Raw genomic sequence first — 23,707 nt, 5'->3', positions numbered from 1 at the left:
ATTTTGTCACCATATGGAGAACAGGTCAGAGGGGCCAGCTCTGGAGAAACGAGACTGAGTCGGAGGCTGTTCAGTTACCCAGGCGATGGCGAGATCTCGGGGGGCCTTTGAGCAAGGCCATGTCATGCCAAAGGCGGTTTTAAGATGATGAATCTGACAGCAAGAGAGGGAGCAGAAGAAGGGGAACCAGGTGGGAGGCAGCCGTTCATTCATTCATTCATTCATTCAAGCAGGCATGCAGGCATGCATTCAGCATTCAACAGACAACTGAGTGTAAGCTGCCCTTCCCCACATTCTAATCTATAGTTTCCAATCTGCTCTGGGTTTGCCTACCAGGTTACCTATTATTAAAAGGGGTTCTAAAGTTGGGAGTCAGTAGCTTCTGAGAATCCAAGAGATTCTGTGGATTATGAGGCTGCTTTTTTTGGCCTGGACTTCCTGACATCAAAAAGGCCTTGTGAGTCATTTGCCTTCTTTAGGCCTTAAATTCCTCATCGCTACAGAGAGAGAGCCAAACGAGATGATCTCTTGGTTCCCTCCCTGTTCCCCAAACTCTGTAGTTCTATGTCCCATGAAGGCATTCTGACACCACAAATCCCAGGGGACTGAAAGTCCCGAGGTGAAGTCCACCCTGCTATATGGCCAGCCAGGGGAGCTCACGGCCCTGCTCTGCCACTCACTTTTTCTGCTGTGAATGAATGAGCTGGTCCCTCTCTGTGCCTCAGTCTCTGCCCAGCTCCTGGCTCCTTCCTGGGCAGGGGGGGGTAAGGGTTTAGACTGGCATACAAGGATCCTTCTGGGCCCACACTAGACCCCCAGTACAATGGAATTCCAGGAAACTATCTTCAAAAACAAACGGGGGACAGGAGAGTTGCCTAGAAGTAGGGAGAGCCATGCGTCCCCACTGCTTACACCAGACGCACCCCCTCCACCTCACAGGTCAGACTGGAGACCCAGTTCCAACACTTAGGACCACCCTATGACCCCGAGCAAGTCGTTTGGACTCTCTGAGTCCTCATCCATAACACAGGGGGTCTGTGAGAATCAAATTAGATCCCGTAGCCTGGGGCAGAGCATGAACTAAATGTCCAGGAGATGGGGGCTGTGGTTAGGGTTGGGCCATGGCTGCCTGGACGGGTGGGCAAGATTCGGTCCCTCTTCCTCCTTCGGCCTCTACAACGAGCCCCGTTTTATCAGCAACTGGGATTCACTGGGGGCCAGTGGAATTCAGGGATTCTTTTATTTTTTTTATTTTTTATTGTTATGTTAATCACCATACATTACATCATTAGTTTTTGATGTACTGTTCCATGGTTCTTTGTTTGTGCATAACACCCAGTGCTCCATGCAGAACGTGCCCTCTTTAATACCCATCACCAGGCTAACCCATCCCCCCACCCCTCTAGAACCCTCAGTTTGTTTTTCAGAGTCCATCGTCTCTCATGGTTCGTCTCCCCCTCCGATTTCCCCCCCTTCATTCTTCCCCTCCTACTATCTTCTTTTTTTCTTTCTTAACATATATTGCATTATTTGTTTCAGAGGTACAGATCTGTGATTCAACGGTCTTGCACAATTCACAGCGCTCACCATAGCACATACCTCCCCAATATCTATTACCCAGCCACCCCATCCCTCCCACCCCACCCCCCACTCCAGCAACCCTCAGTTTGTTTCCTGAGATTAAGAATTCCTCATATCAGTGAGGTCATATGATACATGTCTTTCTCTGATTGACTTATTTCACTCAGCATAATACCCTCTAGTTCTATCCACGTCGTTGCAAATGGCAAGATCTCATTCCTTTTGATGGCTGCATAATATTCCATTGCATATATATACCACATCTTCTTTTTTTTTTTTTTTTTTTTAAGATTTTATTTATTTGACACAGAGAGAGAGATAGAGAGCACAAGCAGGGGGAGCGGCAGGCAGAGGGAGAGGGAGAAACAGGCTCTCCGCTGAGCAGGGAGCCCGATGCGGGGCTCGATCCCAGGACCCAGGATCATGACCTGAGCCGAAGGCAGCTGCTTAACTGACTGAGCCACCCAGGCGCCCTATACCACATCTTCTTTATCCATTCATCTGTCGATGGACATCTTGGCTCTTTCCACAGTTTGGCTATTGTGGACATTGCTGCTAGAAACATTGGGGTGCACGTACCCCTTTGGATCCCTACATTTGTATCTTTGGGGTAAATACCCAGTAGTGCAATTGCTGGATCGTATGGTAGCTCTATTTTCAACTTTTTGAGGAACCTCCATACTGTTTTCCAGAGGGATTCTTTTAACAGGTAGATTTGGGTGGGAGGAGCTAAATGCCTCTCTGCCTCACTAGGGAGGGGACAGATGGGACCCTACTGGGACTCTAGCTTCAGGCTTTATTAGCAATGGTGCTACAAACACTAGCTAACTAGGATCAGGTGATTTCCTGGTCACGGCAAACAAGACCTCCTAAACATTTTTGAGTAGCAGCTGCTGCCCCGCAGGTCCCCATTCTAGAAGGAATGCTTTGAATTTCAGGAGTCCACTCCTCTCTCCCCAAAACTGATTATGGGTATTGGATCCAAGAAGTCGTCAAGCCTTGGTGGTTTGCCTCCTGCAGTGGTGGATGGGAGAGCTAAGTCCAGTCTCACAGACACCCCTGGGCACTGCCTCTGTGCCGGCCCTGTGCTGGAAGTTCCTGTCCTCCTGGGGCGCCTGTCCAGTGGGGAAGATAGTCCATGAACATCACAAAGGGAAACACAAGAGGGAAAGCGCTTTGAGCCCTGAGAGACTGAGACCAGGGAAAAAGAAGACCACATCTGACTGGTGGATGGATTCCCGGAAGGCTTCCTGTAGGAAGTGGCGTTGAGCTAGGTCTGAAGGATAGCTAAGATGTGTCTCTCCTCTCTCTGGGAAAAATCAATAAACAAAACAAAACCAGAAAACAAAGGAATAACCAGTCCTATTTTCACAACCCCAAATTAACACTCGGTCAAGTTTTCATTTCAATCCACATATATGAGATGACTTTCGGGTACCTTTAAGTTCTTCCCCCCATCCCCAGTGGCAATCGCCATTATGAATTTGTGTAATGAATTTCACAACCCTCCCTTTTAAAAATGAATTTATAATGCAAAAGAGAGTCAGGAATAATTTTTTAAATTACTTTTTGTTGGTGTCATTCCAGTTTACGTAAGGGGTGGCACACTGTGTCTACGGCCCTGCTTGCTTTTTCTGCTGCCCGTTATGTTTGGGGGACTCTCTTCTTATTCAAACACATGGCTGGGGCTTACCATGGCGTCCCATGGATGCACCATGCTTACCTACCCCTGGAGTGGGTAGGGCTTCCAAGGATGGAGGTCATCCAGGGATGGCATTCCAGGTAGAGGAAGTGGCGGCAGCAAAAGCACGGGGATAGGAAAAGCGGGGAGCGCATCTGGGGGGCTGGCTGGGGTCCAGGGTGGAGGGAGCACCGGGCATGTGTGGGGGAGCTGAGGGAGGCCCCCAAGCCCCAGGCCAGGAATCCACCCCTGGCCTGCTGGACATCTGGGAGTGTGGGGACAGACCTACCCCCCTTAGAACCGCCCTCCACAATAATTCCACTTATCCACCCTCCAAGTCCTCCCTGGGGAGGCCCCTGTTACTCTTTCCATTAATTGTCTCATTAATGACCCACTGAAGTCAAGTACCCATTGTTCTCTGGGCCTGGGGCAGCCTCCCCAGCTTTCTCCCCCAGGGGGTCTGTAAACGTCTTTCCTTCCCCGCTTTCCTTTGGCAGGCGTCCTTATCTGGTCCCTGCAGCCCTGGCCCCGACTGCTGCCGCCTCTTCCTCCACCCACACCCTGCACACGTGGCCCCGCCGGTCCTGGGGCCCTGCAGCCACCACCAGCTCCTAGCTCGCTCGTCTCCTCGCCTCCCTCTGCCTCACTCCGTCTCCGTTCTGTCTACGTGCGTCTCTTCCCGGTTTTCTGTTCTCTCTCTTTTCTCTCTTTCCTTCCTTTCTTCCTCTCTCTCCCTTAACTGTCTGTGTTTCTCTCCCTGGATTTCTGCCGCTTTCTCTCTTCACGTGTATTTATCTCCCTCTGTGTCTCTGTCTCTATCTCAGGGTGTCTCTCTTTGGGTCTCTTGGAAAATCTCTTCGGGATGACAGTCTCGCTCTCACCCTCTGTTTCCTTCTGTCTCTATCTCCGTCTCTCATCTGTCACTACGGGCTGACTCTGTGCTTGTACGTCTGCATGCGCGGTGCGTGCATGCGTGTGTGTGTGTGTGTGTGTGTGTGTGTGTCTTTGTCTCGCTGATTCTGCCTCTTTCTCCCTCCCTCTGGCCTTTGTGCATCTGTCTCTCCCTCTCTGTCTCTGTCTCTCTCTCTCCTCTCTCTGACGCACCTCTCCCTACCCGTCCCTCCTTCCTTATGGGTCTCTGAACCCTCCTGATTGACTATTGTCCTGTTTCCAACCCCACCGCCTGCTCACCCACTGGGTCCCCGACACCCACACAGGTCAGACTGCTTCCCTCCATTGCCTCGCTCCCTGGTTACAGCTCCAGCTTCCCTTGGATGACAGCCTCAGGACGGCACTGCTGGGAGTAGGCATGAGGTCCCCTAGCTACCAGACTTTGGAATTCATGCATCTGTAAAGTTAAAAACAAACAAAAAAAATGAAGGTGACCAACAGAGGGTCACTGTTTATCTTTCTAAATGGGAATTTTTTTTCTAGAATCACCAACTTCTTCTCATTCCATAATAGAAAGAACATTTTAACACCAACTGAAAGTAGGAAGAACAAGATTTAACAATAATAGAATAGTCCTTGGGCGCCTGGGTGGCTCAGTTGGTTAAGCGACTGCCTTCGGCTCAGGTCATGATCCTGGAGTCCCGGAATCGAGTCCCGCATCGGGCTCCCTGCTCGTCAGGGAGTCTGCTTCTCCCTCTGACCCTCCCCCCTCTCATGTACTCGCTCTCTCTCATTCTCTCTCTCTCAAATAAATAAATAAAATCTTTAAAAAAAAAAAAAAGGAAATGGTGCAAGAAGTATTTATAAAAAAAAAAAAAAATAATAGAATAGTCCTTTAAGTGAAATCAATTTAAAATTTTGACAACATTTGCAACATTACGTGTATTTTACTTATTCTGCCCCAAATGGGTGAAGATGTTGTCAGGGACCGGCCCAGCTGGAAACCCCTGTCTTGTGCAAGCCCCATGGGGAAAGGGAGTGACCTCTACTTTGGGCAGAAAGGGCAAAGCTGGGACAGGACCCATAGCTCGTTGGCCACTCCCACACCCCATGGGGCCCCTCTGGTCTCTTCGCTGAAAGAACTTCTGGAGGCTGCCTGGCTGGGGGTCAGACACTAGACCCCGTGCATTTCGTGCTTTCCTCTGGTCCTGTGTGCCAATGGACAATTTAACCCCTTGCGGTGCTTCACTTTCCTCTTTTGTAAAATGAGCAAAATAATAACTAGCTTTCTAGAGCTGCCTCACACACAGGAAAGGTCCAGGACTGTTAGCCGCTATTAGTGTTATTATCACAAAGTCGGGGGGCAATTTGGGCTGAGGCTAGAGCCTTGGAAGGGAGAGAAGGCACGTGCACCCCGCCACCCGGGGGCCGGGGGGTGCAGGCCGTGAGCTGCACGTCGGGGGTGGGTACTGGCCTGGGAAGGAGCCTTAGGGCCTTGGACCCCAGCAAGGCTGCTTGGCAGGAGCCAAGGGTGGCATGGCCCCCTGCCTCCTCAGGACCCCACCTCGCTCGTTCAGGCACCCCAAGCCCAGGAGCCAGCACTCCAGTCATGGACATGGGCACTCCCAGTGGGAGCAAAGGTGAAGCTCCAGGTGGCATTCACGGCCGCAGATGCCGCAAAGGGGAACCGGGACAGCAGAGGAGCCGGGTGGATGCCAGTGACCATGGACACCATGGGAGGCAGCCTTGAGATGCCCTGAAGTTCTGGAGGTCGACTCAGCAGATGAGGTTGGAGGTCTGAGCAAGCAGGTGAGAGTAATTAGGGAAACTTTGGGTTATTGATGTAAATTGACTTCATTTGTATTCAAGGCCAGGCAGGCCTGTTACAATTGGACAAACATTTCCTTCGCAGCTGCTCTGAGCCAAGCACAGTGCTAGGCAGGGGATGCAAAGATGACAAGAGCAGGGAACTTTCTTTCCAGGGACACAAGGCTTACCTAGTGCCGGTAGCGCTCTGCCTCCGAGAAAGGCCAGAGACACGGGCCAGGCCAGCCTGAAACATCTGACACGTCTGTTCCCTGGTTTGAGGATGTGCCCAGAAAGGACAGCACTTTGAAGGCAGACCTAACGGGACTTGGTGACCTCCTGGATGAGAGTGTGAGGCAGAGGGAGGCGCAGGTGGCTCCCAATGTCTTGGCTTGGCACCTGGGTGGACAGCGAAGGCATTCCCAAGAGGCAACGCAGGGGAGTGAGCAGGGCTGGCGGGGACATGTACTCCAGAGGGGGCTGGCTGAGTCTGGGGGTGCTTGAGGCATATGCGGGTCAGTGGGCACATACACGCATTTAGGGATCAGGAGAAACGTCAAGACAAAGAAATAAATGAGTTAGCGCGAGGATGTGGGACCAAAAAGAGCTGGGAAGGCTAGACAGATTTTGCCTATTGGGTGGGGCATCGATCTAAGGGAGTGCCTAGCAGGCAAACAGCTGGAGACAAGACATGGAGGGGGAGGAAAGCGGCACAAAAATTCAGAAAAGGTAGTAATAGCATTGAGCTTAAGCACCGGTTGCCTTAGGGTAGTTGTGAGAGGCGTATCACAACTGAAGAGGTAGAGAGGCTTAGCCTCTGAAGTTAGGCCGGGTGCGGTCTGTACACAGTTCAGCAAGCAATAGGGAGCCACTGAAGGGTGTGGAGCAGAAGAGGGGTGTGATGAAGGCTACGTCTCAGCTTGAGCTAACCTGACGGCACATGACGAATTAAAACAAAGACCAAAACAGAGGAATATGAGGGACAGGGATCGCCACTTCTTTGTTCATTCACCAAGCAAGGAGCCTCCTCTGTGCAGAAGAAACCTTTTTCCTCAACCTAACATCTAGCCCCTCATCTGCTAAGGGTTCAGACACCCAACCAACCTAGCGTTAATACTGCATGCAAAAAAAAAAAAAAAGAGTAACTGTAGGCTTCTACTAAACATTTCGGGATAATCAATAAATGTGAACGAGTTTAGGTCACCTCCTAAAAGAAAAGGAGTTTTACACGTACATGCAATGGAACACTATCCAGCCTTAAAAAAGGAGAGAGATTCTGACACCTGCTACAACACAGATGAACCTGGAGGACATTGTGCCGAGTGAAAGAAACCAGACACAAAAATGAAGAGAGTTCTGGAGGTCTCCTCCTTGCACGATGTGAATGTACGTACTACTGAACTGTGTACTTACAAATGATTAAGGCGGCAAGTGTAATGGGTATTTTATCACAATTAAAAATAGAGGTCATTTTTAAAAGGAGTTTCCAAATGGATCATAGAACAAAACCCAGCTCTAAAACAGAAACCACGCCTAAAACAGTCATTTGGAAACCTACAAATAAAGGAACGGGAAAGCTACGCCAAGCAAATGTAAACAAAAAGCAAGCATGGACTGTGAGCTTGATAGAGGACAAGACAGAACTCAGACTCCCAGTACGGAGTGAGATGAAGACGAGTGAAGAGCCAGACTCTCTGGGCACCGGACAACCCGGCAGCAAGTCATCCAGCAGAAACTACAGGAAGTGCAAGAAAAAATACGAATGCTAGTCAGTCCCACACTCACCAAAAGGCCAAAAAATAATACAGAAAACCCAATATAAACTACATTTCCTGTGTACATATCAAAATTTGTGCCCCCCCAGAGACTGTACCTTTTGGTACACATCATGGAAACTGACCACGTATTAGAGCAAAAGAAACTGCAAAGCTTTGCTCAGTGGTTTCAATGGGCTAGAGGTAGGAGCACTTTGAAAACTAGAAGGGACCAAGCCAATATGAGTTATTGGTGCCATCGACACTATTCCTGTCGTTATTGTCATTATTCACTGGTTCTCTTACAAGTTCTAGGGGAGTCTGCCAAACAGGTAGAAGGTGGAAATATGCAAATACAAACCTTTCCCATCATCCCTTCAGTGTTTACCATGTGCGACCTCCTGTGCAGCTTTCAACACACACCTTTATTAGAAATAGCTCATTGTTTTATGAGAGTGAGCTTTCTGCTTCTCTTCTATCACCTTCAGGGCCTGGAGCAGTGCATTTTGAGTAAGTATTTGGTGAAGACTTACGAACTGAAGTGCACTGATTAAGGACTACTTCAAAGTCAGATCTGAGTTTCAAACTTCTGGCACTGACTAGCTGTGTGACCTTGGACAAGTTGAATGCCCATTCTGAATCTCGGTTTTCTCATACGTAAACAGATAAGAGCAATACTTACACCAGCTAACACTGTTCAGAAGTTTAACTCTCGTAAGTGTCCAGCATGGCGCCTGCTCTAAGGTAGGCATTCAGTAAAGGTTAGTCTGAGGTTGAGGAAGAGTAGGTAAAACTCACCAAAACAGATAAACTTAGAATAGGGGTTCTTTTCTCTCAAAAAGCAAAAAAAAAAAAAAAAAAAACTTTAAATAAAAGCATCCTCCAATGCATGTAAAATGATTTTTTTAAGATTTATTTATTTGGGGGGGGGCGGGAGGCAAAGGGAGAGGGAGGAAGAGGCCCAAGCAGACTCCTGCATGGAGGCCACGCGGAGCTCAATCCCACGACCCTGAGATCATGACCCGAGCCGAAACCAAGAGTCAGACACCCAAACCGACTGCGCCACCCAGGCACCCCTGTAAAATGATTTTAAAAAATATCATAGGGGTAGCAGTGAAGTAAGTTAAGGTACATCCATAGTATGGAATACTACACTGCAATGAAAAAGGGGTGAGTTGTATCTCCCTGTTCACATATGAGCAGATGGCCATCATGTGTTGGGTTTAAAAAAAAAAAAAAAGCAAGCTTCAGAATATGAACAGAATAGTTCCCTTCCCTGCTTTTTAAAAATTATGTACATATAAATGTCTGGAAGAATACACATCTCATCATTAAAGGGGAGTAAGATTGGGAACTTAACGAGAAGTCTTCTTTTTATATTCCAGTTTCTTTTGTAACTTCTAACACACACAAACACACACACACACACAAGCATGTAAAAAAGAAAAAAACAGGACAAAAGTTTTCAAATTCTCTTTGGCCTGTATGTTTCATGGGACTTGGAAAGCCGGTGAGCTGAATGGAGGAGGTGGTTAATCCTTCTGGCGAGGGTAGGAATGTCCATCCCCGGCTTTTCCTTTTGAAAGAAAGAGGTTCAAGGAAGGAGAGAGGGAGAAGGCATTGCTCCAGCATTACTCATTACTCAGCAGATCCAAACAGGTAGTCTCATCCCGGTCCCTGCCACCACCACAGCCCGACACAGAGGAACGGAGAAACTCTTTGATAAATGTCAACTGAAATAGAGCAATCAGCTGAAAGCCATTTGCTGAGCTGTCTGACTGCCCTGGGCTCGAGGTTTTCCTTTATTCATTTATCATGATACACAGCTTTGGCCAACATACACACAGGAGAGAAATTGTTGACATGTGGGACCCAAGTACAGAAAATCTTTCATTTTCCACCCCACCCCCCAACCCCGTCTGTTCACCAATAAGTTTTTGTTTATTTAAAGACTACAGAGGATTTGGCTGTTAAGAACCAAATGCCTTTGGAGTGGAGTTACAACATCATTTATCATTTCCTCTGTTTATTAAAAAATCCTGCATCTTTGAGAAGCACATTTGCTGTGAGTGGGGGATTTCGGCCACTCACGAAAGACTGCTGCAATGCCCCGCCATGTGGCTTACCCCAAAAAAGGCTCCTTGATTGCTATGTCTATCCCTGTTCTTCCCCCAGCTGACTTCTGATCGTGTGATGGCTACTCAGGGCTGGTGAGTGGGGTTGGGCTGAGGATAGGTAAGTGGGGCGGAGACTAGGTTAGCTTCTTTCATTTTTGACCTGATTCTGACCTTGAACCCTCCTCATTGGCTGTGTACACTGCGCTCTACCAGTACAAGCAGAGGGAGAAGAGCAGACCTCCCCCAAGGGATGCGATCTGAGAGGAGTCAGACAGCAGAGAGAAGCTGGATGCCGCTTCAAAGGAGGGAGGCCAGGCCCCGCAGCTGCCCAAGGAGGTTCCACTCTAAAGGCAGACATCTGGCAAAACTGGAATGAACTTCCGACCTTCCACTCAAGACATTTTGGATAACGACTTAGTCCAGCGTGCTGTGCACCCCTCAAAGACAGAGGTCACATCTTGCCCATTTTTGCATCCCCAGCATGTAGCACGGTACCTGACATGCAACGGGTGCTCACGAAATGTTCATGAAGGCTGCAGGATGCAGTGGGCAGAGCACAAGCTTTAGCTCAGGCCTCAGTTTGAATCCCAGCTCTGCCACTTGCTAGCTATGTAACCCTGGGCAAGAAATTTGACCTCTCTTGAGCTCCTCCCTCTCTGCAAAATGAGTCTGACAATGAATAATGAAACCCTCTATCACTTTACTAGGCTTGTTACTTTGGGGAAGTTCTCTAATATTGTCAAGTCTCAGTTTTCCTATTTATAAAATGAAGATAATACACATCTCGTAAGTTTACCATGAAGATTAAAGATACTGCCTAGAATTGTATCTAGCTGTATATTATGAATGAGAGAATGAAAAGAAAAGAGAATAAAGAAAAAAAAAAAGAAAGAAAAGAATATTACTAGAGGAAAAATACCTTACTTAACCCAGGACCCAAAGATAAGCCACAACAAACCACTTGTCTGTCAACAACAGGCAGGCTCTGGGGGAAAGGTATCTCATTACCAAGTAAATGTTGAGGACAAAGGCAAGAGTGGAAAATGACAGAGTGGTGGTGTTACGACTGGAAAGAAAGGAAAAGAAGCCAGTATTTGTGAGCAGCTACTTGGTACAATTCATTTACAACACATCTGAATGCCTCCTATGTTCTAGGCATTATGTCAAGTTCTGAGGAAAATAAAGATATATAGACTAATTATCAAAAAGAATAGTGAAGGTTCAGTTAAAAGCCGTGGACAGTGCTGAGAGCCAATGATAGGAGTCCTAGGCTGGGGGAAAAGGGAAGGCTTCCCAGAGGAGGTGATACCCAAGCTGAGACCTGAAGGATGAACAGGACTGGCCAGGTAGGTCAGCAGGGCCAGAATGATCCAGGCAGAGGAAAGAGCATGTGTGAGGATGGCTCAGAGGCAAAAGTGTTGTTCTGGTGGCTTTACATACAGGTCCTTAGAGAACATGAATCCAGACTGACTCTATCCATTCCCTTGTGGTGGTTATTCTTTCCAATTTATTTTGATTTTATTGTTAGGTAAAAATGGGCCTCTAGCAAAGAGATCCAGTCACAGATGAAGGCCCACATCAACCCAGAGTTCAAAGTTGGGGATGGGGCCCAACTAATTGAAAAGGAGGCTCTCGCGATGAGAAGCAGGCAGTGCTGAGCCTGCCAATAGTCCTCGTTGCTCGGCAATGTCACGATCAGGGCAAACGCCCTAAGTAGAGGCCATCCGTCACAGCAGATACTCTCTGAGGGCCAGCCAAGGCAGAGGGCCAGAGGAGAATGGGGTGGACAGGGTAAAGGAGGAAGAGAATGCACAAGTCTGGGTGTCCCACTAGAAGGCTGAGCCTCATAAAGACTGAGAGCTGCATGGTGACAGCCTTCTGTGTGGACAGAGAAGAGAGGGGGCAATTTGCCACCCATGGGATCCACCAGAAACTGGGCTCTGGGTACTGCTGCCCCGGGTGGACTCTCATCCAAGGAGTTCTTTGGTCTTCACTGCTAGATGCCTGTCCAGCTCTGCAACGGTGTCGTCGGCCATTTGGCTGATCTGCAGGAACACAAAATGAGACAGCCTGATAACTGGCGCTGGGGAAGGGTAGGGGGACAAACATTCCAAAACTATGGAAAAGTTATCTGGGAAATAGTGATGGTGACAGAAGCTCACATTATTTAGTCCCAGCCAGGCACTGTGCTAAGAACTTTATATATACACTCTTACTGATTCCCAACAGTAGCCCCATGAGATAGATACCATCATTATCCCCATTTCACAGACGAGGAAATTGAGGCAGTTAGATCACCTGTCAGGATACACAGCTGAAAGTAGGAATGACAAAATTTAATCCCCAGTAGTCTGATTCCACAGCCCAAAATTCTTAACTATTATTATAGAACACAGAGAGGCCAGCCTTATCGGTCACTTAATGACCCTCTAGAATTTCCTACACCTCTGACACTCTGGTGTATAAAGACTATTAAGATCCCAGCAGTTAGGGCGCCTGGGTGGCTCAGATGGTTAAGCGTCTGCCTTCGGCTCAGGTCATGATCCCAGGGTCCTGGGATCGAGTCCCACATTGGGCTCCCGGCTTAGTGGGGAGCCTGCTTCTCCCTCTGACCCTCTCCCCTCTCATGCTGTTTCTCTCTCGCTCGCTCTCTAAAAAATAAATAAATAAAATCTTTAAAAAAAAAAAAAAAAGATCCCAGCAGTTAAACAAAAAAACAGTCTTGAAAAAAGAAGAAATACATCTGGTTAACAAACATGGAAAATTCAACAGACACTGAAGAAATGCAAGTTAAAATAAGGTATAATTCAGTTATCGTAGTTAATAAAGTTTGATGTTGTAGCTTTTAATTACAATATTCAATGCCAGAAAGCTATGGTAAAATGGATAAGCTCATATATCAAATGATAGGAATTCAAATTGATGCAAATGTCCACACCATTTTTTAACCGCCTAAATCTCTCAACTGGGAAATTACCACATGAATGGAATCTGAAAAAAATTTCTAAAGTTCCATATGCAAAGATATTTATGTAGGCTTTATTTATTTTTTTTAAAGATTTATTTATTTTAGAAAGACAGTGGGGAGGGGCAGAGGGAGAGAGAGTCTCAAGCAGACTCCACACCAAGTGTGGAGCCTGACGCAGGGCTCAATCTCACGATCCTGAGATCACAACCCAAGCCAAAACCAATCACGACCGGAGCCGAAACCAAGAGTCTGACGCTTAAACAACTTCGCCACCCAGATGCCCCTATCTAGGCTTTATTTATTTATTTATTTAAAGATTTTATTTATTTGACAGAGAGAGACACAGCGAGAGAGGGAACACAAGCAGGGGGAGTGGGAGAGGGAGAAGCAGGCTTCCCACTGAGCAGGGAGCCCGATGCGGGGCTCGATCCCAGGACTCTGAGATCATGACCTGAGCCAAAGGCAGACGCTTAACGACTGAGCCACCCAGGCGCCCCTAAGCTTTATTTTTAATAATGAAAAATCAGAAAATCTAAAGTGACAGAACAGGGAAGTAGCTGAATACATATATCCATTAAAAATGGTTAAGATTAAAAAAAAATGGTTAAGATTATCTACTTTTTATGGAAAGGGTATGAATATGAATAACATTCTAGCACATATTTCTGAAATGTTTGAATGTTTATAGCAAGTATGGATTGCTTTTGTAATCAGAAAAAAGGAAATAATGTTTAAGATATTCTTTATAATATGGGAAAATGCTCATGTTACCTTTAGAGTTAAAGAAAAAGCAGGATACAAAATTGTGCATATACATAGCAGAAATGATCTCAAGTATGTAAAAAAAAAATGCATACTTCTTAAAAATGGAAGGAAACATGTGAAAATATTAATGGTCTTTATCTTTTAGTGATGGGAAGATAGGTAATATATTACTCATGTCCCTATCTGCCACATCTTGCAAAAGACCTAGTGCGTAGCAAGTGCTCAGGAAATATTTACTAAATGAATAATTATCAAAGTTTTCTGTGCTTTTCTGTATTTTCCAAATTTTCAAAAATAAACATGTACTAAAAGTGAGAAAACACAATACAATTTAATAAGTGTTGCAGCTTCCCTCCCACGTCTCAAAGGGACCAAAGACAGGAAGCCTTGAAGTGTGGTGCCCAGGATCCGTGTGCTCAGCGGCACAGTGGCTGCTTGACATCTTTATTTGCAGACCACAGGCCTTGGCCAAGAACTTGGCCCAAATGCACTGGGAAGGGTAGAAACGAAAAAGGATTTGGAGCAATTGGTCCCAGGCAGGGAGACAACCAGGCTCTCACCTATCAACAGCCGCACGTTTTGTAGCCGGGGGGAAAGCAGGGCTTCGGGGGCTGCTGGGCATGCTAGAAGAGCGGCTGGGCTCAGAATGGCTGCTGGGTCCCTCCTCGCTCAGCCACAGACTTTCAGATGCTGCCGCCCCCGCCCAGAACAGCTGCCTTGCATGGCGGGTGGCATGATGCCCAGCAGCACTCACTCCGGCAAGCCTACTCTGGAAAAATGGCGCAAGGGCAGTTTGGGGACAAGAATGGGGACTGGGGAAGGAAGAGTACCTAAAGTAACAGTGTGATAATGTGGGTGCTGGGTTAAATTCTCAGTGGGGTGACAATGTGTAAGTCACTGAATCTCAGTTTCCTCATCTATCAAATGGGGATGCCGGTCCCTTCCTCAGAGAGTAGTTGTGCAAGTCGAACTTGTTCATGAATATGCAAGCAGGGTTTAAACTGGTTATTTGCTATGCAAATGATGCTTGTGCTACTGATTTTTATTATCACTTCCTGACTTCTTTTCAAATTAATCAATTAATGAAAATATTTACTAACTTTCTACAAATTATAGGCACAAAGTCCCCTTGGGGACAGTCTGCCTGCAAGTTCATCTTTTCCATCTTTATCAGACTTCTTAAATAATGATGATTAACATGAGGCACCTGGGTGGCTCCGTTGGTTGAGCATCTGACTCTTGATTTTGGCTCAGGTCATGATCTCAGGGTCATGAGATCGAGCACGAACTCAGGCTCTGCACTCAGCGGGGAGTCTGTTTGAGATTCTCTCTCTCCCTCTCCCTCTGCCCCTCCCCTGCTCACACATGCACTCTCTCTCTCTCCCTCTAAAATAAAGAAATAAAAAACCTTTAAAAAATAGTAAAATAAAATAATGATGATTAACAACAATGACAACAGCACCAATAGCTCTCTCTTACCGAGTATTACTAGGTGCCAGGCACGAGGCTAAAAACTTCATATGCATTATTTCACATAATCCTCAAAACCTATGAAATGCTGTTACTATGTCCCTTTAATACATTGTGAATATTTAACTATTTCACCTGACAGTTGCATAGTCGTACATGGTATGCAAAGGGGTTTTGTCCAAATCCAACAACCACACGTAACTTCTATAAGGCAAGTGAGACAGGTATTATCCCCATTTTACAGAGGAATAAACCAAGGCGTAAATGTTAACTAATCTGCCCAAGGTCACGTTAAAAAGTCAGTGGTGTGACTGAGCCAGGAAGTCACCCACCCCTACTGCCAGTTTGGTGCTGCTACCCGCTGTGAGGCGCCCCCAGCACCTGGCCTCGTCCTTCCTCACTCCAGGCAAGCTGTGTGGGGGTCATTCCAACCGTCAATCCTAGCCCCGAATTCAAAGTCAGAGAAGGGTGGGGAAAGCAATGGGATGGACAAACAGGGTGGACAATTACTGAGGACTGGCAACCACACCAGCCACTTTAAAGTATGTGTGTCATCTGGTCCTCTCAGCAAACCTGTGAGATAAGCACCCCTCCTCCCACTTTTCAGATGAGGAGACAGAAGCTCAAAAAGGTGAAGCCATGTGCTAACCTTTGCAGCCGAGAAGTGAAAGAGCTGGGATGTGAACCAGTCAGGCCTGCCTGCCTCCACAGCAAGAGCCCCTTCCATTTTAATCCACTGCCCATGAAGACCGTATCATCATGGTCGTCGTCATCCTCACATCTGCTCCCTTCTCGTTCAGGAGAGTGGGAGGCGGAGCCAGGACAGGGGAAGGCAGGAGCACACAGTGCAGGGCTGGGGCAGGCGGGTAGCAAGCCAGCCTCCCAGAGGCCTGGCTCAGAACGCCCACTGCCTCACCCAGGCCGGCCTCCCTGCCTGCCTGCCTGCCTGCCTGGCCGCCGGGAGCCCCTCCCTCCCTCAGCCTGCTCGCACCCAGCTTCACTTCAGAGCAGCACTGTTGCTCAGAAAAAGGCGGCAGTGAAAGGATCTTGGCCAGATTTACTGGTGGTTTCTGCCAAGCGCCTTAATGCTCAGCAGGCCCATTTATAGTAAACTGAAGCAAAGGTGAAACAGCAGGCTGGCAGATGTCAGAGTCCCGAGTGGGTAGGCCCCGGTCCTTCTTTAGCAGAGCTGGTCTGGGCCTGGGGCTGGGAAGCTGGGTGTGTGTGTGGGGGGGGGGGGGGGGTGTCAGATGTGACTATAGGGATAGAACCTATAACTCAATCCCTTCATTTTTATAATATAGTTTTTAAAAAATCTGACCTCAAAAGAATTTTGGAACATTAAAAAAAAATCCCACAAAGAATAATATTGAAATTGTTCATAATCACATTGCCTGAAATGACCACCATTAATGACCACCATTCTCAAGTGGATAAGTTGCCAATCTTTTTTTTTAAGATTTTATTTTTAAGTAATATCTACAACCAATGTGGGGCTTAAACTCACAACCCCAAGATCAAGAGCCACATGCTCTACTGACTGAGCCAGCCAGGCACTCCTAAGCTGCCAATCCTTTTATGTACATGAAAATTTTCATTATAAAAATGGAATCATATTATAATATTGTTGTGTAACCTACCTTAAAAAAATAAATTCCAAAAGAAACTTACCATGTCTGCAAAATATTTTTTTAAAGATTTTATTTATTTGCGAAAGAGAGAGCGAGCATGAGTGGGGGGCAGGAGAGGGAGAAGCAGACTCCCTGCTGATCAGGGAGCTGGATGTGGGGCTCAATCCCAGGACCTCTGAATCCTGACCTGAGCCGAAGGCAGACGCTTAACCAACTGAGCCACCCAGGTGCCTCTGCAAAATATTTTTTTTAAAGATTTGAGAGAGAGAGAGAGTGCAGAGGGGAGGTGCAGAGGGAGAGGGAGAGAGTCTCAAGCAGGCTCCACGCTGAGTGCAGAGCCCAACGCGGGGCTTGATCTCACAACCCTCAGATCACTACCTGAGCCAAAACCAAGAATCGGACACTTAATTGACTATGCGACCCAGGTGCCCCTGCAAAATATTTTTATAACTGTCTCTATATAGATCCCAGTAAATAGAGGTAAAACAATTTATTTTCCCACTGTCAGAAATTTAGACAGTTTCTAATTTTCTACTATGATACATAATACATCAACAGACACCTCTGTAGGTAAGATTCTTGACAATTTATTTTGGATAAATTCTTAAGCCTCTAAGTCAAAAATGTATGGATTTTGGTATGCACTGCTGTATTATCCTTTAGAAAGGTTGTATAGCTTTATACAAAAAATAACTTAATCTTTTCTGTGGAGTGTAGAACTAAAAGCAATACTTCCAAGATTAGCAGCATTTCAAGCTCACATTAAAAATTCTGGGTTCAAATGTTGGGGATTAGAAAAGGCAAAATTTTTAAAAATACACATATTCTAAAAAAGTGATTTAGGCAGTACATACCAAGAATCTTAAGAATATGCATTCCCCTTGTGCAATAATTCCACAGTTGGGACTCTATCCTAGGGAAATCATCCCAACAAAGATTCATGTATAAAAATATTCACTGCAACCTTATTTATAACAAAAAAGTTTAAACAAACTAAATGTCCAACAAGAGGCTTATGAAAGTGAATTATGGTATAACCACAAAACAGACTATTTTGTAACCATCAGAAATGGCTGTTTACAGTTTTTTAAGACATGAGAAAATGCTAATAGTTTTAATGCTAAACAGAAAATATAAAGCCGAGTACAAAACCATATGCATACTACATATTCAGGCATGTTAAAAACTATGTAGTTAAAAAAAAAAAGGAAGGAAAGCAGAAATACTCCAAAATGTTAAGAGCAGTTGATTCTGCAATGTGGGTTTATGGTGTGAATTTTTCCCCATTTTTTTAAAACAGTCCTCTGAACTCTCCACGTTTTCTACAGTGAGCATATATTACTTGGATAATCAGGAACAAAGTAAACAAATACATTTTAAAAAACTCTAATAAAACAACAATCAGCCCCCTGCCTTGCTTATTTAAAAAACAAAAACAAAAATCACATACCCAAAACTCCAGCTTAGTGCCTTCTGTCAGGGAAAAAGAACAAAATAAAGTGCACACGAGGCTGTCTCCTGAAGATTTTCTCCCTCCACTTTTAACCATATGACAATAAAGGCACTTATTAACAGTAATGGTAAGAACTCATCTTCAAATGATAATATCTTAAATAATAAAGATTATTGCACTGGATATGTTATGTACATACACTGTGATCTATTCTCTTGTAATATTACACATGTCCTCACAGAGAGAGCATGCAGGTCTGCACTAGAATGTTAACAATGGTCATCTCTGGGTGATGAAATTTCAATTACTTCCTTCTTAATTAAAAAAAAATTTACATAACATGTATAGCTTAGTATCAGAAAAAAACTAATAAAGTTATTTTCATTTTGAAAATAATAACAATCAACAGTAATAAGTATTGAAGAAACAAATCTAATCTGAAGAGGAAGGTGAAAAGCGAGATGCTAATGTGAAGGCTTCTAGCAATGTCTTCGTCAAGTGGGTTTGATCAAGAGTACCGCTTATCCGATCATTCTTCCCTTTTCAGGGAACATGGGCTCTGGTCCCTGAGGCAGTGGCCCAGTCTTGTTGAGTGAGGAGTGCCTGGCACTTTCCCGAGGTCCATGGGCTTACCACAAAGAAGCAAGGGAAAGGTCAAGTGTTGGCTGCAGAGATGGAATCTCCTGGGGATGCGCAAGGAGCTGGCCCAGCTAGGGCCAAGGACAGACTCCTACAAGGCCTGGTTGGTGCTCAGAAAAGGCCAGTCTAATCTAGGAACCTCTTTTAGCTGATGCAGGGCAAGAGGAGGGTTCAAGGAAGGCAAAAAGGGAGCTCTGAGGGTCCAGGTGTCAGACATTCTAATGGTGCCTCTAGCATGTCCAGGGCAACCCTTTACGGTAGGAATTACAAATCCCTTTTTACAGAAGGAGTCAAGTAACGTCCCCAAGGTCACAGGACATCATGTGCAGAACCACCCCGATCTAACTCTGGTACCATCACAGGGAAACATCGTAAGGCTTCTAGGTCCTTAATTACCATCTGTGTCTGCTTTGCAGAATTATCTGGGGAGCTTTTTAAAAATATACATTCCTGGGGAGACCTACTAAAAATCAGTAAATGCAGGAGCAGAGCCCAGGCATCCATCTAAAATTTTTTCCTAGGTGATTGTTAGGGTTGGCCTACAAATGGCATTCTAACTGCTGGTCTAGGAGAAAGGGAGCAGTTAGTTAATTTATGGCCTCCTCCAGATGTCCCTCTAACAGTGCTCATGCTCCCTGCCTCTAGCCTCTTCCCTCCTTACTCCCCATCCTGCCCATACTCATGTTCAATCTTCCTAAAATAATGCTTTTGTGGTGGGTGCAGAGCCTTGGGCAAGCCCCTTATCTTATGCTAAACACTATTCTATCTCCTAAATACTGGTAAATTCATCTTCCTATCTTACTTCCACTGGTATCACTCAGGTTCAGGCCACCATTTCCTGGATGGATTTCTGCAACAGCCTCCCTGGCCTCCCTGCCTCCACTCTTGATCCTTACAATCTATTTTCTACGAAGCCACCATAATCATCCTTCATAAACACAGATGTGATCTCCCCACTGTCTGGAAAAAAAATCTTTCCAGGGACTTACTGTATCAGAATCACATGGTGAGCATTTAAAAATGCAGATCTGCAGGCCCCACCCTAGACTCACTGACTCAATCTCTGGGCGTGGGGTCCCAGAAACCTGTATTTTTATAAGCTCCTTAAGTGACCGTGATGCTGTGGCAGATTCGATTATTGTTCAAAAATTTTCATGCCCTCCCCTGGACCTCCACAAACATATATATTTCTCTGTCCCAGTGATACTGGGCTTGGCCTGTGTGATCTGCTTGGCCAGTGGGATGTACCAAGAGCAGGTGCTTCAAATGTACTTGAATGGTTGGGCTTATGCTCTTGGCATCTGCTGTTGAAAAGATGTCCTCGTGGGAAGCCTGGGTGGCTAAGTCGGTTAAGTCGGTGGCTTTGGCTTGGGTCATGATCCCAGGGTCCTGGGATCAAGTCCCGCAGCGGGCTCTTTGCTCAGCGGGGAGCCTGCTTCTCCCTCTGCCTGCTGCTCCCCCTGCTCGTGCTCTCTCTCTACCTCTTGTCAAATAAATAAAACCTTTAAAAAAAAAAAAAGAAAGAAAGAAAAAAGAAAAGATGTCCTGGGAAGCTTGTTGACTCCAGAAGATTGAGAGAGAGACAAAGCAGACCTGAACCCAATCCAACATCTGGAGCCAAGCCCACTGAGCCCAGCCTAGAAGAGCGACTCCCAGCTGACCCACAGAAATGAGACTAAGAAATAAAACCTGATACTGTAAATCACTGAGTTGTGAGGTGGTCTGTCATGCAGCATTATCGTGGCCACGGACGACTGACAGAGCTGCACGGCCAGCGTGGGAGTGTCTGCACAGGCTGGAGGTCAAGCTGCTCAGCCTGGTCTCCAGGCCCTGCTCTGACCAACCCGGCTGGCTGCTGTGTCTATCCACTCCCCAGCCTCAGACATTTTCACACTGCAATTACCCACCTGCATAACGTTCTTTTACACAACACACCTTTGCACGTGTTATTCTACCTGCCCCCAGTCTCTCACTATTTCACTGCAGTTTGTTCAAGTGCCACCACTCAGCGCGGTAAGAACACTGCTAAGGCCTCACTTGCCAGCACCCAGACAAGCCACCACACACACGAGGGCATCGGCGTCCAGGCTCTGAAGTTAGTCTGCCTGCGCTGGGATCCATTTCTAATTGATCAGCATGTGACTTTGAGCAAGTTAATTAGCTGCCCTGAACCTCAGTTTCCTCAGGACCTCCTTCACAACTCTGCAGCAACAAGGATAAATGAAATGATAGAAAGTGTTCAGCATGGAGCCTGGAACCCAGCGAAGAGCCAACAGCATCTTCTCTTCCTCCACATTCCCAGGGCTAAGCCCAGAACAGAGACTCATCCAATCCTCATCATGTCAAGGAAAGAATCGGGGATATTCTGTTTTAATTTTCCTCTCTTCAGCCATGAACAGGTGGTTCCCTGGGTCAGACACACAAGTACTACATCTGTTCGCAGCAGTACCTGTTTCTCTATGAGCCTAATGGTGTCCTCCGAGACTTTGTCCTTTGATTTCTTCAGCTTATTCATTGCATTGGTACGAACTTTCCGTAAGGAATCCTTGGCCTTGTTGGTGTTCTGTTTGGCCAGTTTCACCAGCATTTCCCTGTGCTCCCTGGTTACTCTGATTAAAAAAAGAAAGAAACAAACAAAAACATTCAACAAAATCATCCCACACGTTAGCTGCTAGCTGAGAATTTAACATCACTCTGTCCACTAGCTTAGCAGTTAGTAGCTCTGCTCTCCATCGGTGATGATCTTTACGGTCCTGAAGCATGCCCAGGGGTGTGCTCGGGGCCAAGTGAAGTTCCTGGTGAGTTAGGTGAGGACAGCCAGTAAGAGGACTGCTGAAAAGCTTGAGCCAGAGCGTCCTGGCCACACCTGGCCAGTTACTGCGTGCGTAACTGACTTGTCTCCTCAGGGTTCCCATCTGTAAAACGTGGTAAGGTGATTAAGAGGCAGTGCCCGTAAACTGCTTAGCGCTGACCCTGGCCCGAATTTAGGGCTCAATGAAAGGAACCAACTGTTAGCTCTAACTCTACCCCCTTCTCTCCCACTAAAGATGCAGCACAAACGAGTGGATGATGCTACAGAAATTGCTCCGTTCAATCTCTAAATCACCCAAGTTAAGTAGCAATCTTCAGAATCTTAGTAATTATTATAGCAAATTACTTATGAATCACCTCAAGACTGACTAAGACACAACCTGAGTGCCAACATGTGAGAACCACTGCTGCACAGTTAACTTCCACAAAGAAGCTACGAGAGGGTCCGGCGCGTGTCAGTGCTTACTGAATGTCAGCGTTTCCACTGTTCCCCTCCCCATCGCAGCACCACCACGAGCACACGGAGGGCCTCCTACAAACCCCTGGCACAAGCACCTCCTAAGCTGGCCCTTACCACTACACAAGGCACTTACTTTATTCTTATTTTACCTTTACTCATCACAACAACCCAGCAAAGTAACCCCGCGAGTTGGCTCCGCCTTTGTTTCCTCGTCCTCTACACAGTGAGGGCTACTCACCTACCACAACCAGGGCCGGGCACGAGGGTACTACGGTGAACACTGACTGAGCTTGGCTCGGCTCTTAGGGAGTTCAGCCAGGGAGAGAGGTGAGCAAAGAGGCACTTACAACGGGAGTGTGGGACACGCCGTGGCAAGGGAAGCGACGTGCAAGGCGCCACGGGAGCACTAAAGCAGCTCTGCTAACTTGCCAGGAACTGTCTGAGCTCTGGCAGGCGGCAAGCAGGGGAGGCTCTCCTGAAGAAATAATCCCAAAATGTGGGAGTGTTTGGGTCTGCTCACTAGTGTTCTGGTTCTTATTCTTTCCAGTAAGAAGGCATTTTTTCCTCTCCCCTCTAAAGTTTGGTGTGGCACCACGACTTGCGTTGGTCAATGAAATGTGAGCAGAAATGAGGGGGGTCACCTCGGGGCAGGAGCGTTAGGAGCCAGTGTGGGCTCCGCCACATTTGTTTCTGTTGGCTGCAATACAAGTGGAGATGGGGCGCCCATCAGCGTGGGTCCCAGAGCGACCATGATCAACAGCGCCCATCATGCGGCCTGGGCAAGAAGCAGATTTCTGTGCTAAGCCACGGAGACTTGGGGGCTGCCTGTTACTACAGCATAACCCACCCGTCCTGACTAATACACACACTAGGATCTGAAGAATGAGTGCAGGTTGCCCATGCTGGCACGGCAAGGGGGGCTTCCAGGAGGAAGAAAGAGCATGTACAAAGGCTTTAAGCTGTAAAGAGACTATGTTTCATTTGAGGAATTACTGGAGCATGGATAACAAGAGAGTGACAAGAAAAGAGGCTGGAAAGCCGTATCATGGAGGGTCTTGCAAGATCCTGAGCCCTATTTTACAGATGAAGAAAATGAAGCCCAAGAAGTTTGGGCCAAACCCAGGCTGACCTGTCTCAAATGGCAACATTCTTAGTATGACAAAATTCCCCTGCCCCCTGGGTCCTGAAATGGACATCACTGGCATATGGTTCCCGACCCTCAAATCAGTGTACTTCTTACTTGGTAAGGACGAGCCCACGTTCTGGGTATATGTTCCATGTGAAGCAGTGACAAGCAGGTGTTAAAAGATTTAGTGGCATCTACCCGCTATTTTTCTCCCTGACAGAATGAGAAAAAAAATTAAAGAATTTTGAGAAAAGATGAGCTCTAAGGACAAAGCGGACAATTGCATTTATAAATCAATCCTTCTGGTTTCAGCTATTTGAACGTATTCTCGAAATAGAAATGATCCTGACTACTGCCATTATTAAGCCCATCTCTGCCAGGTGAGTACTGTAAGTACTGCGCCTCACAGACCCTCGCAACATCTCTTCCAGCTAGATTCTCATCCCCCCATTTTCCAATGTGGAAATTGAGGCTCACAGATGTTGAGCAACTTGCACATGGGCCTGAGTGACAGGCCTGGGATTCAAATCCAGATCTCTCTGGCCTGTGTGCTT

The 23,707-nt window shown here is 46.6% G+C and overlaps 1 protein-coding gene across 7 annotated transcripts in view; it reads right to left on the bottom strand.

Annotated features, from left to right (window-relative positions):
• Nucleotides 1-2,097: 2,097 nt before the first annotated feature.
• MRRF (mitochondrial ribosome recycling factor) overlaps nucleotides 2,098-23,707 on the bottom strand; it is a 60,730-nt gene continuing 39,120 nt past the window's right edge. For 2 of the 7 annotated variants that reach the window (XM_036107828.2, XM_036107831.2), the window contains 2 exons: nucleotides 21,206-21,365; nucleotides 11,310-11,875 (listed from right to left, as the gene is read on the bottom strand). In XM_036107828.2, coding sequence (XP_035963721.1) covers nucleotides 11,798-11,875; nucleotides 21,206-21,365 — 238 coding nt within the window. In that variant the 3' untranslated portion in view covers nucleotides 11,310-11,797. Of the gene's footprint in view, nucleotides 2,891-4,475; nucleotides 4,611-11,309; nucleotides 11,876-21,205; nucleotides 21,366-23,707 lie in introns of those variants that run through there. The other 5 variants (XM_036107830.2, XM_036107829.2, XM_036107827.2 and 2 more) reach the window with 5 other exon arrangements.

Source organism: Halichoerus grypus, chromosome 14 (genome assembly GCF_964656455.1).
Source record: "Halichoerus grypus chromosome 14, mHalGry1.hap1.1, whole genome shotgun sequence".
NCBI lineage: Eukaryota > Metazoa > Chordata > Mammalia > Carnivora > Phocidae > Halichoerus > Halichoerus grypus.
Note: the sequence above shows the minus strand (reverse complement) of the source record. Positions and strands in the feature narration are given on the sequence as shown.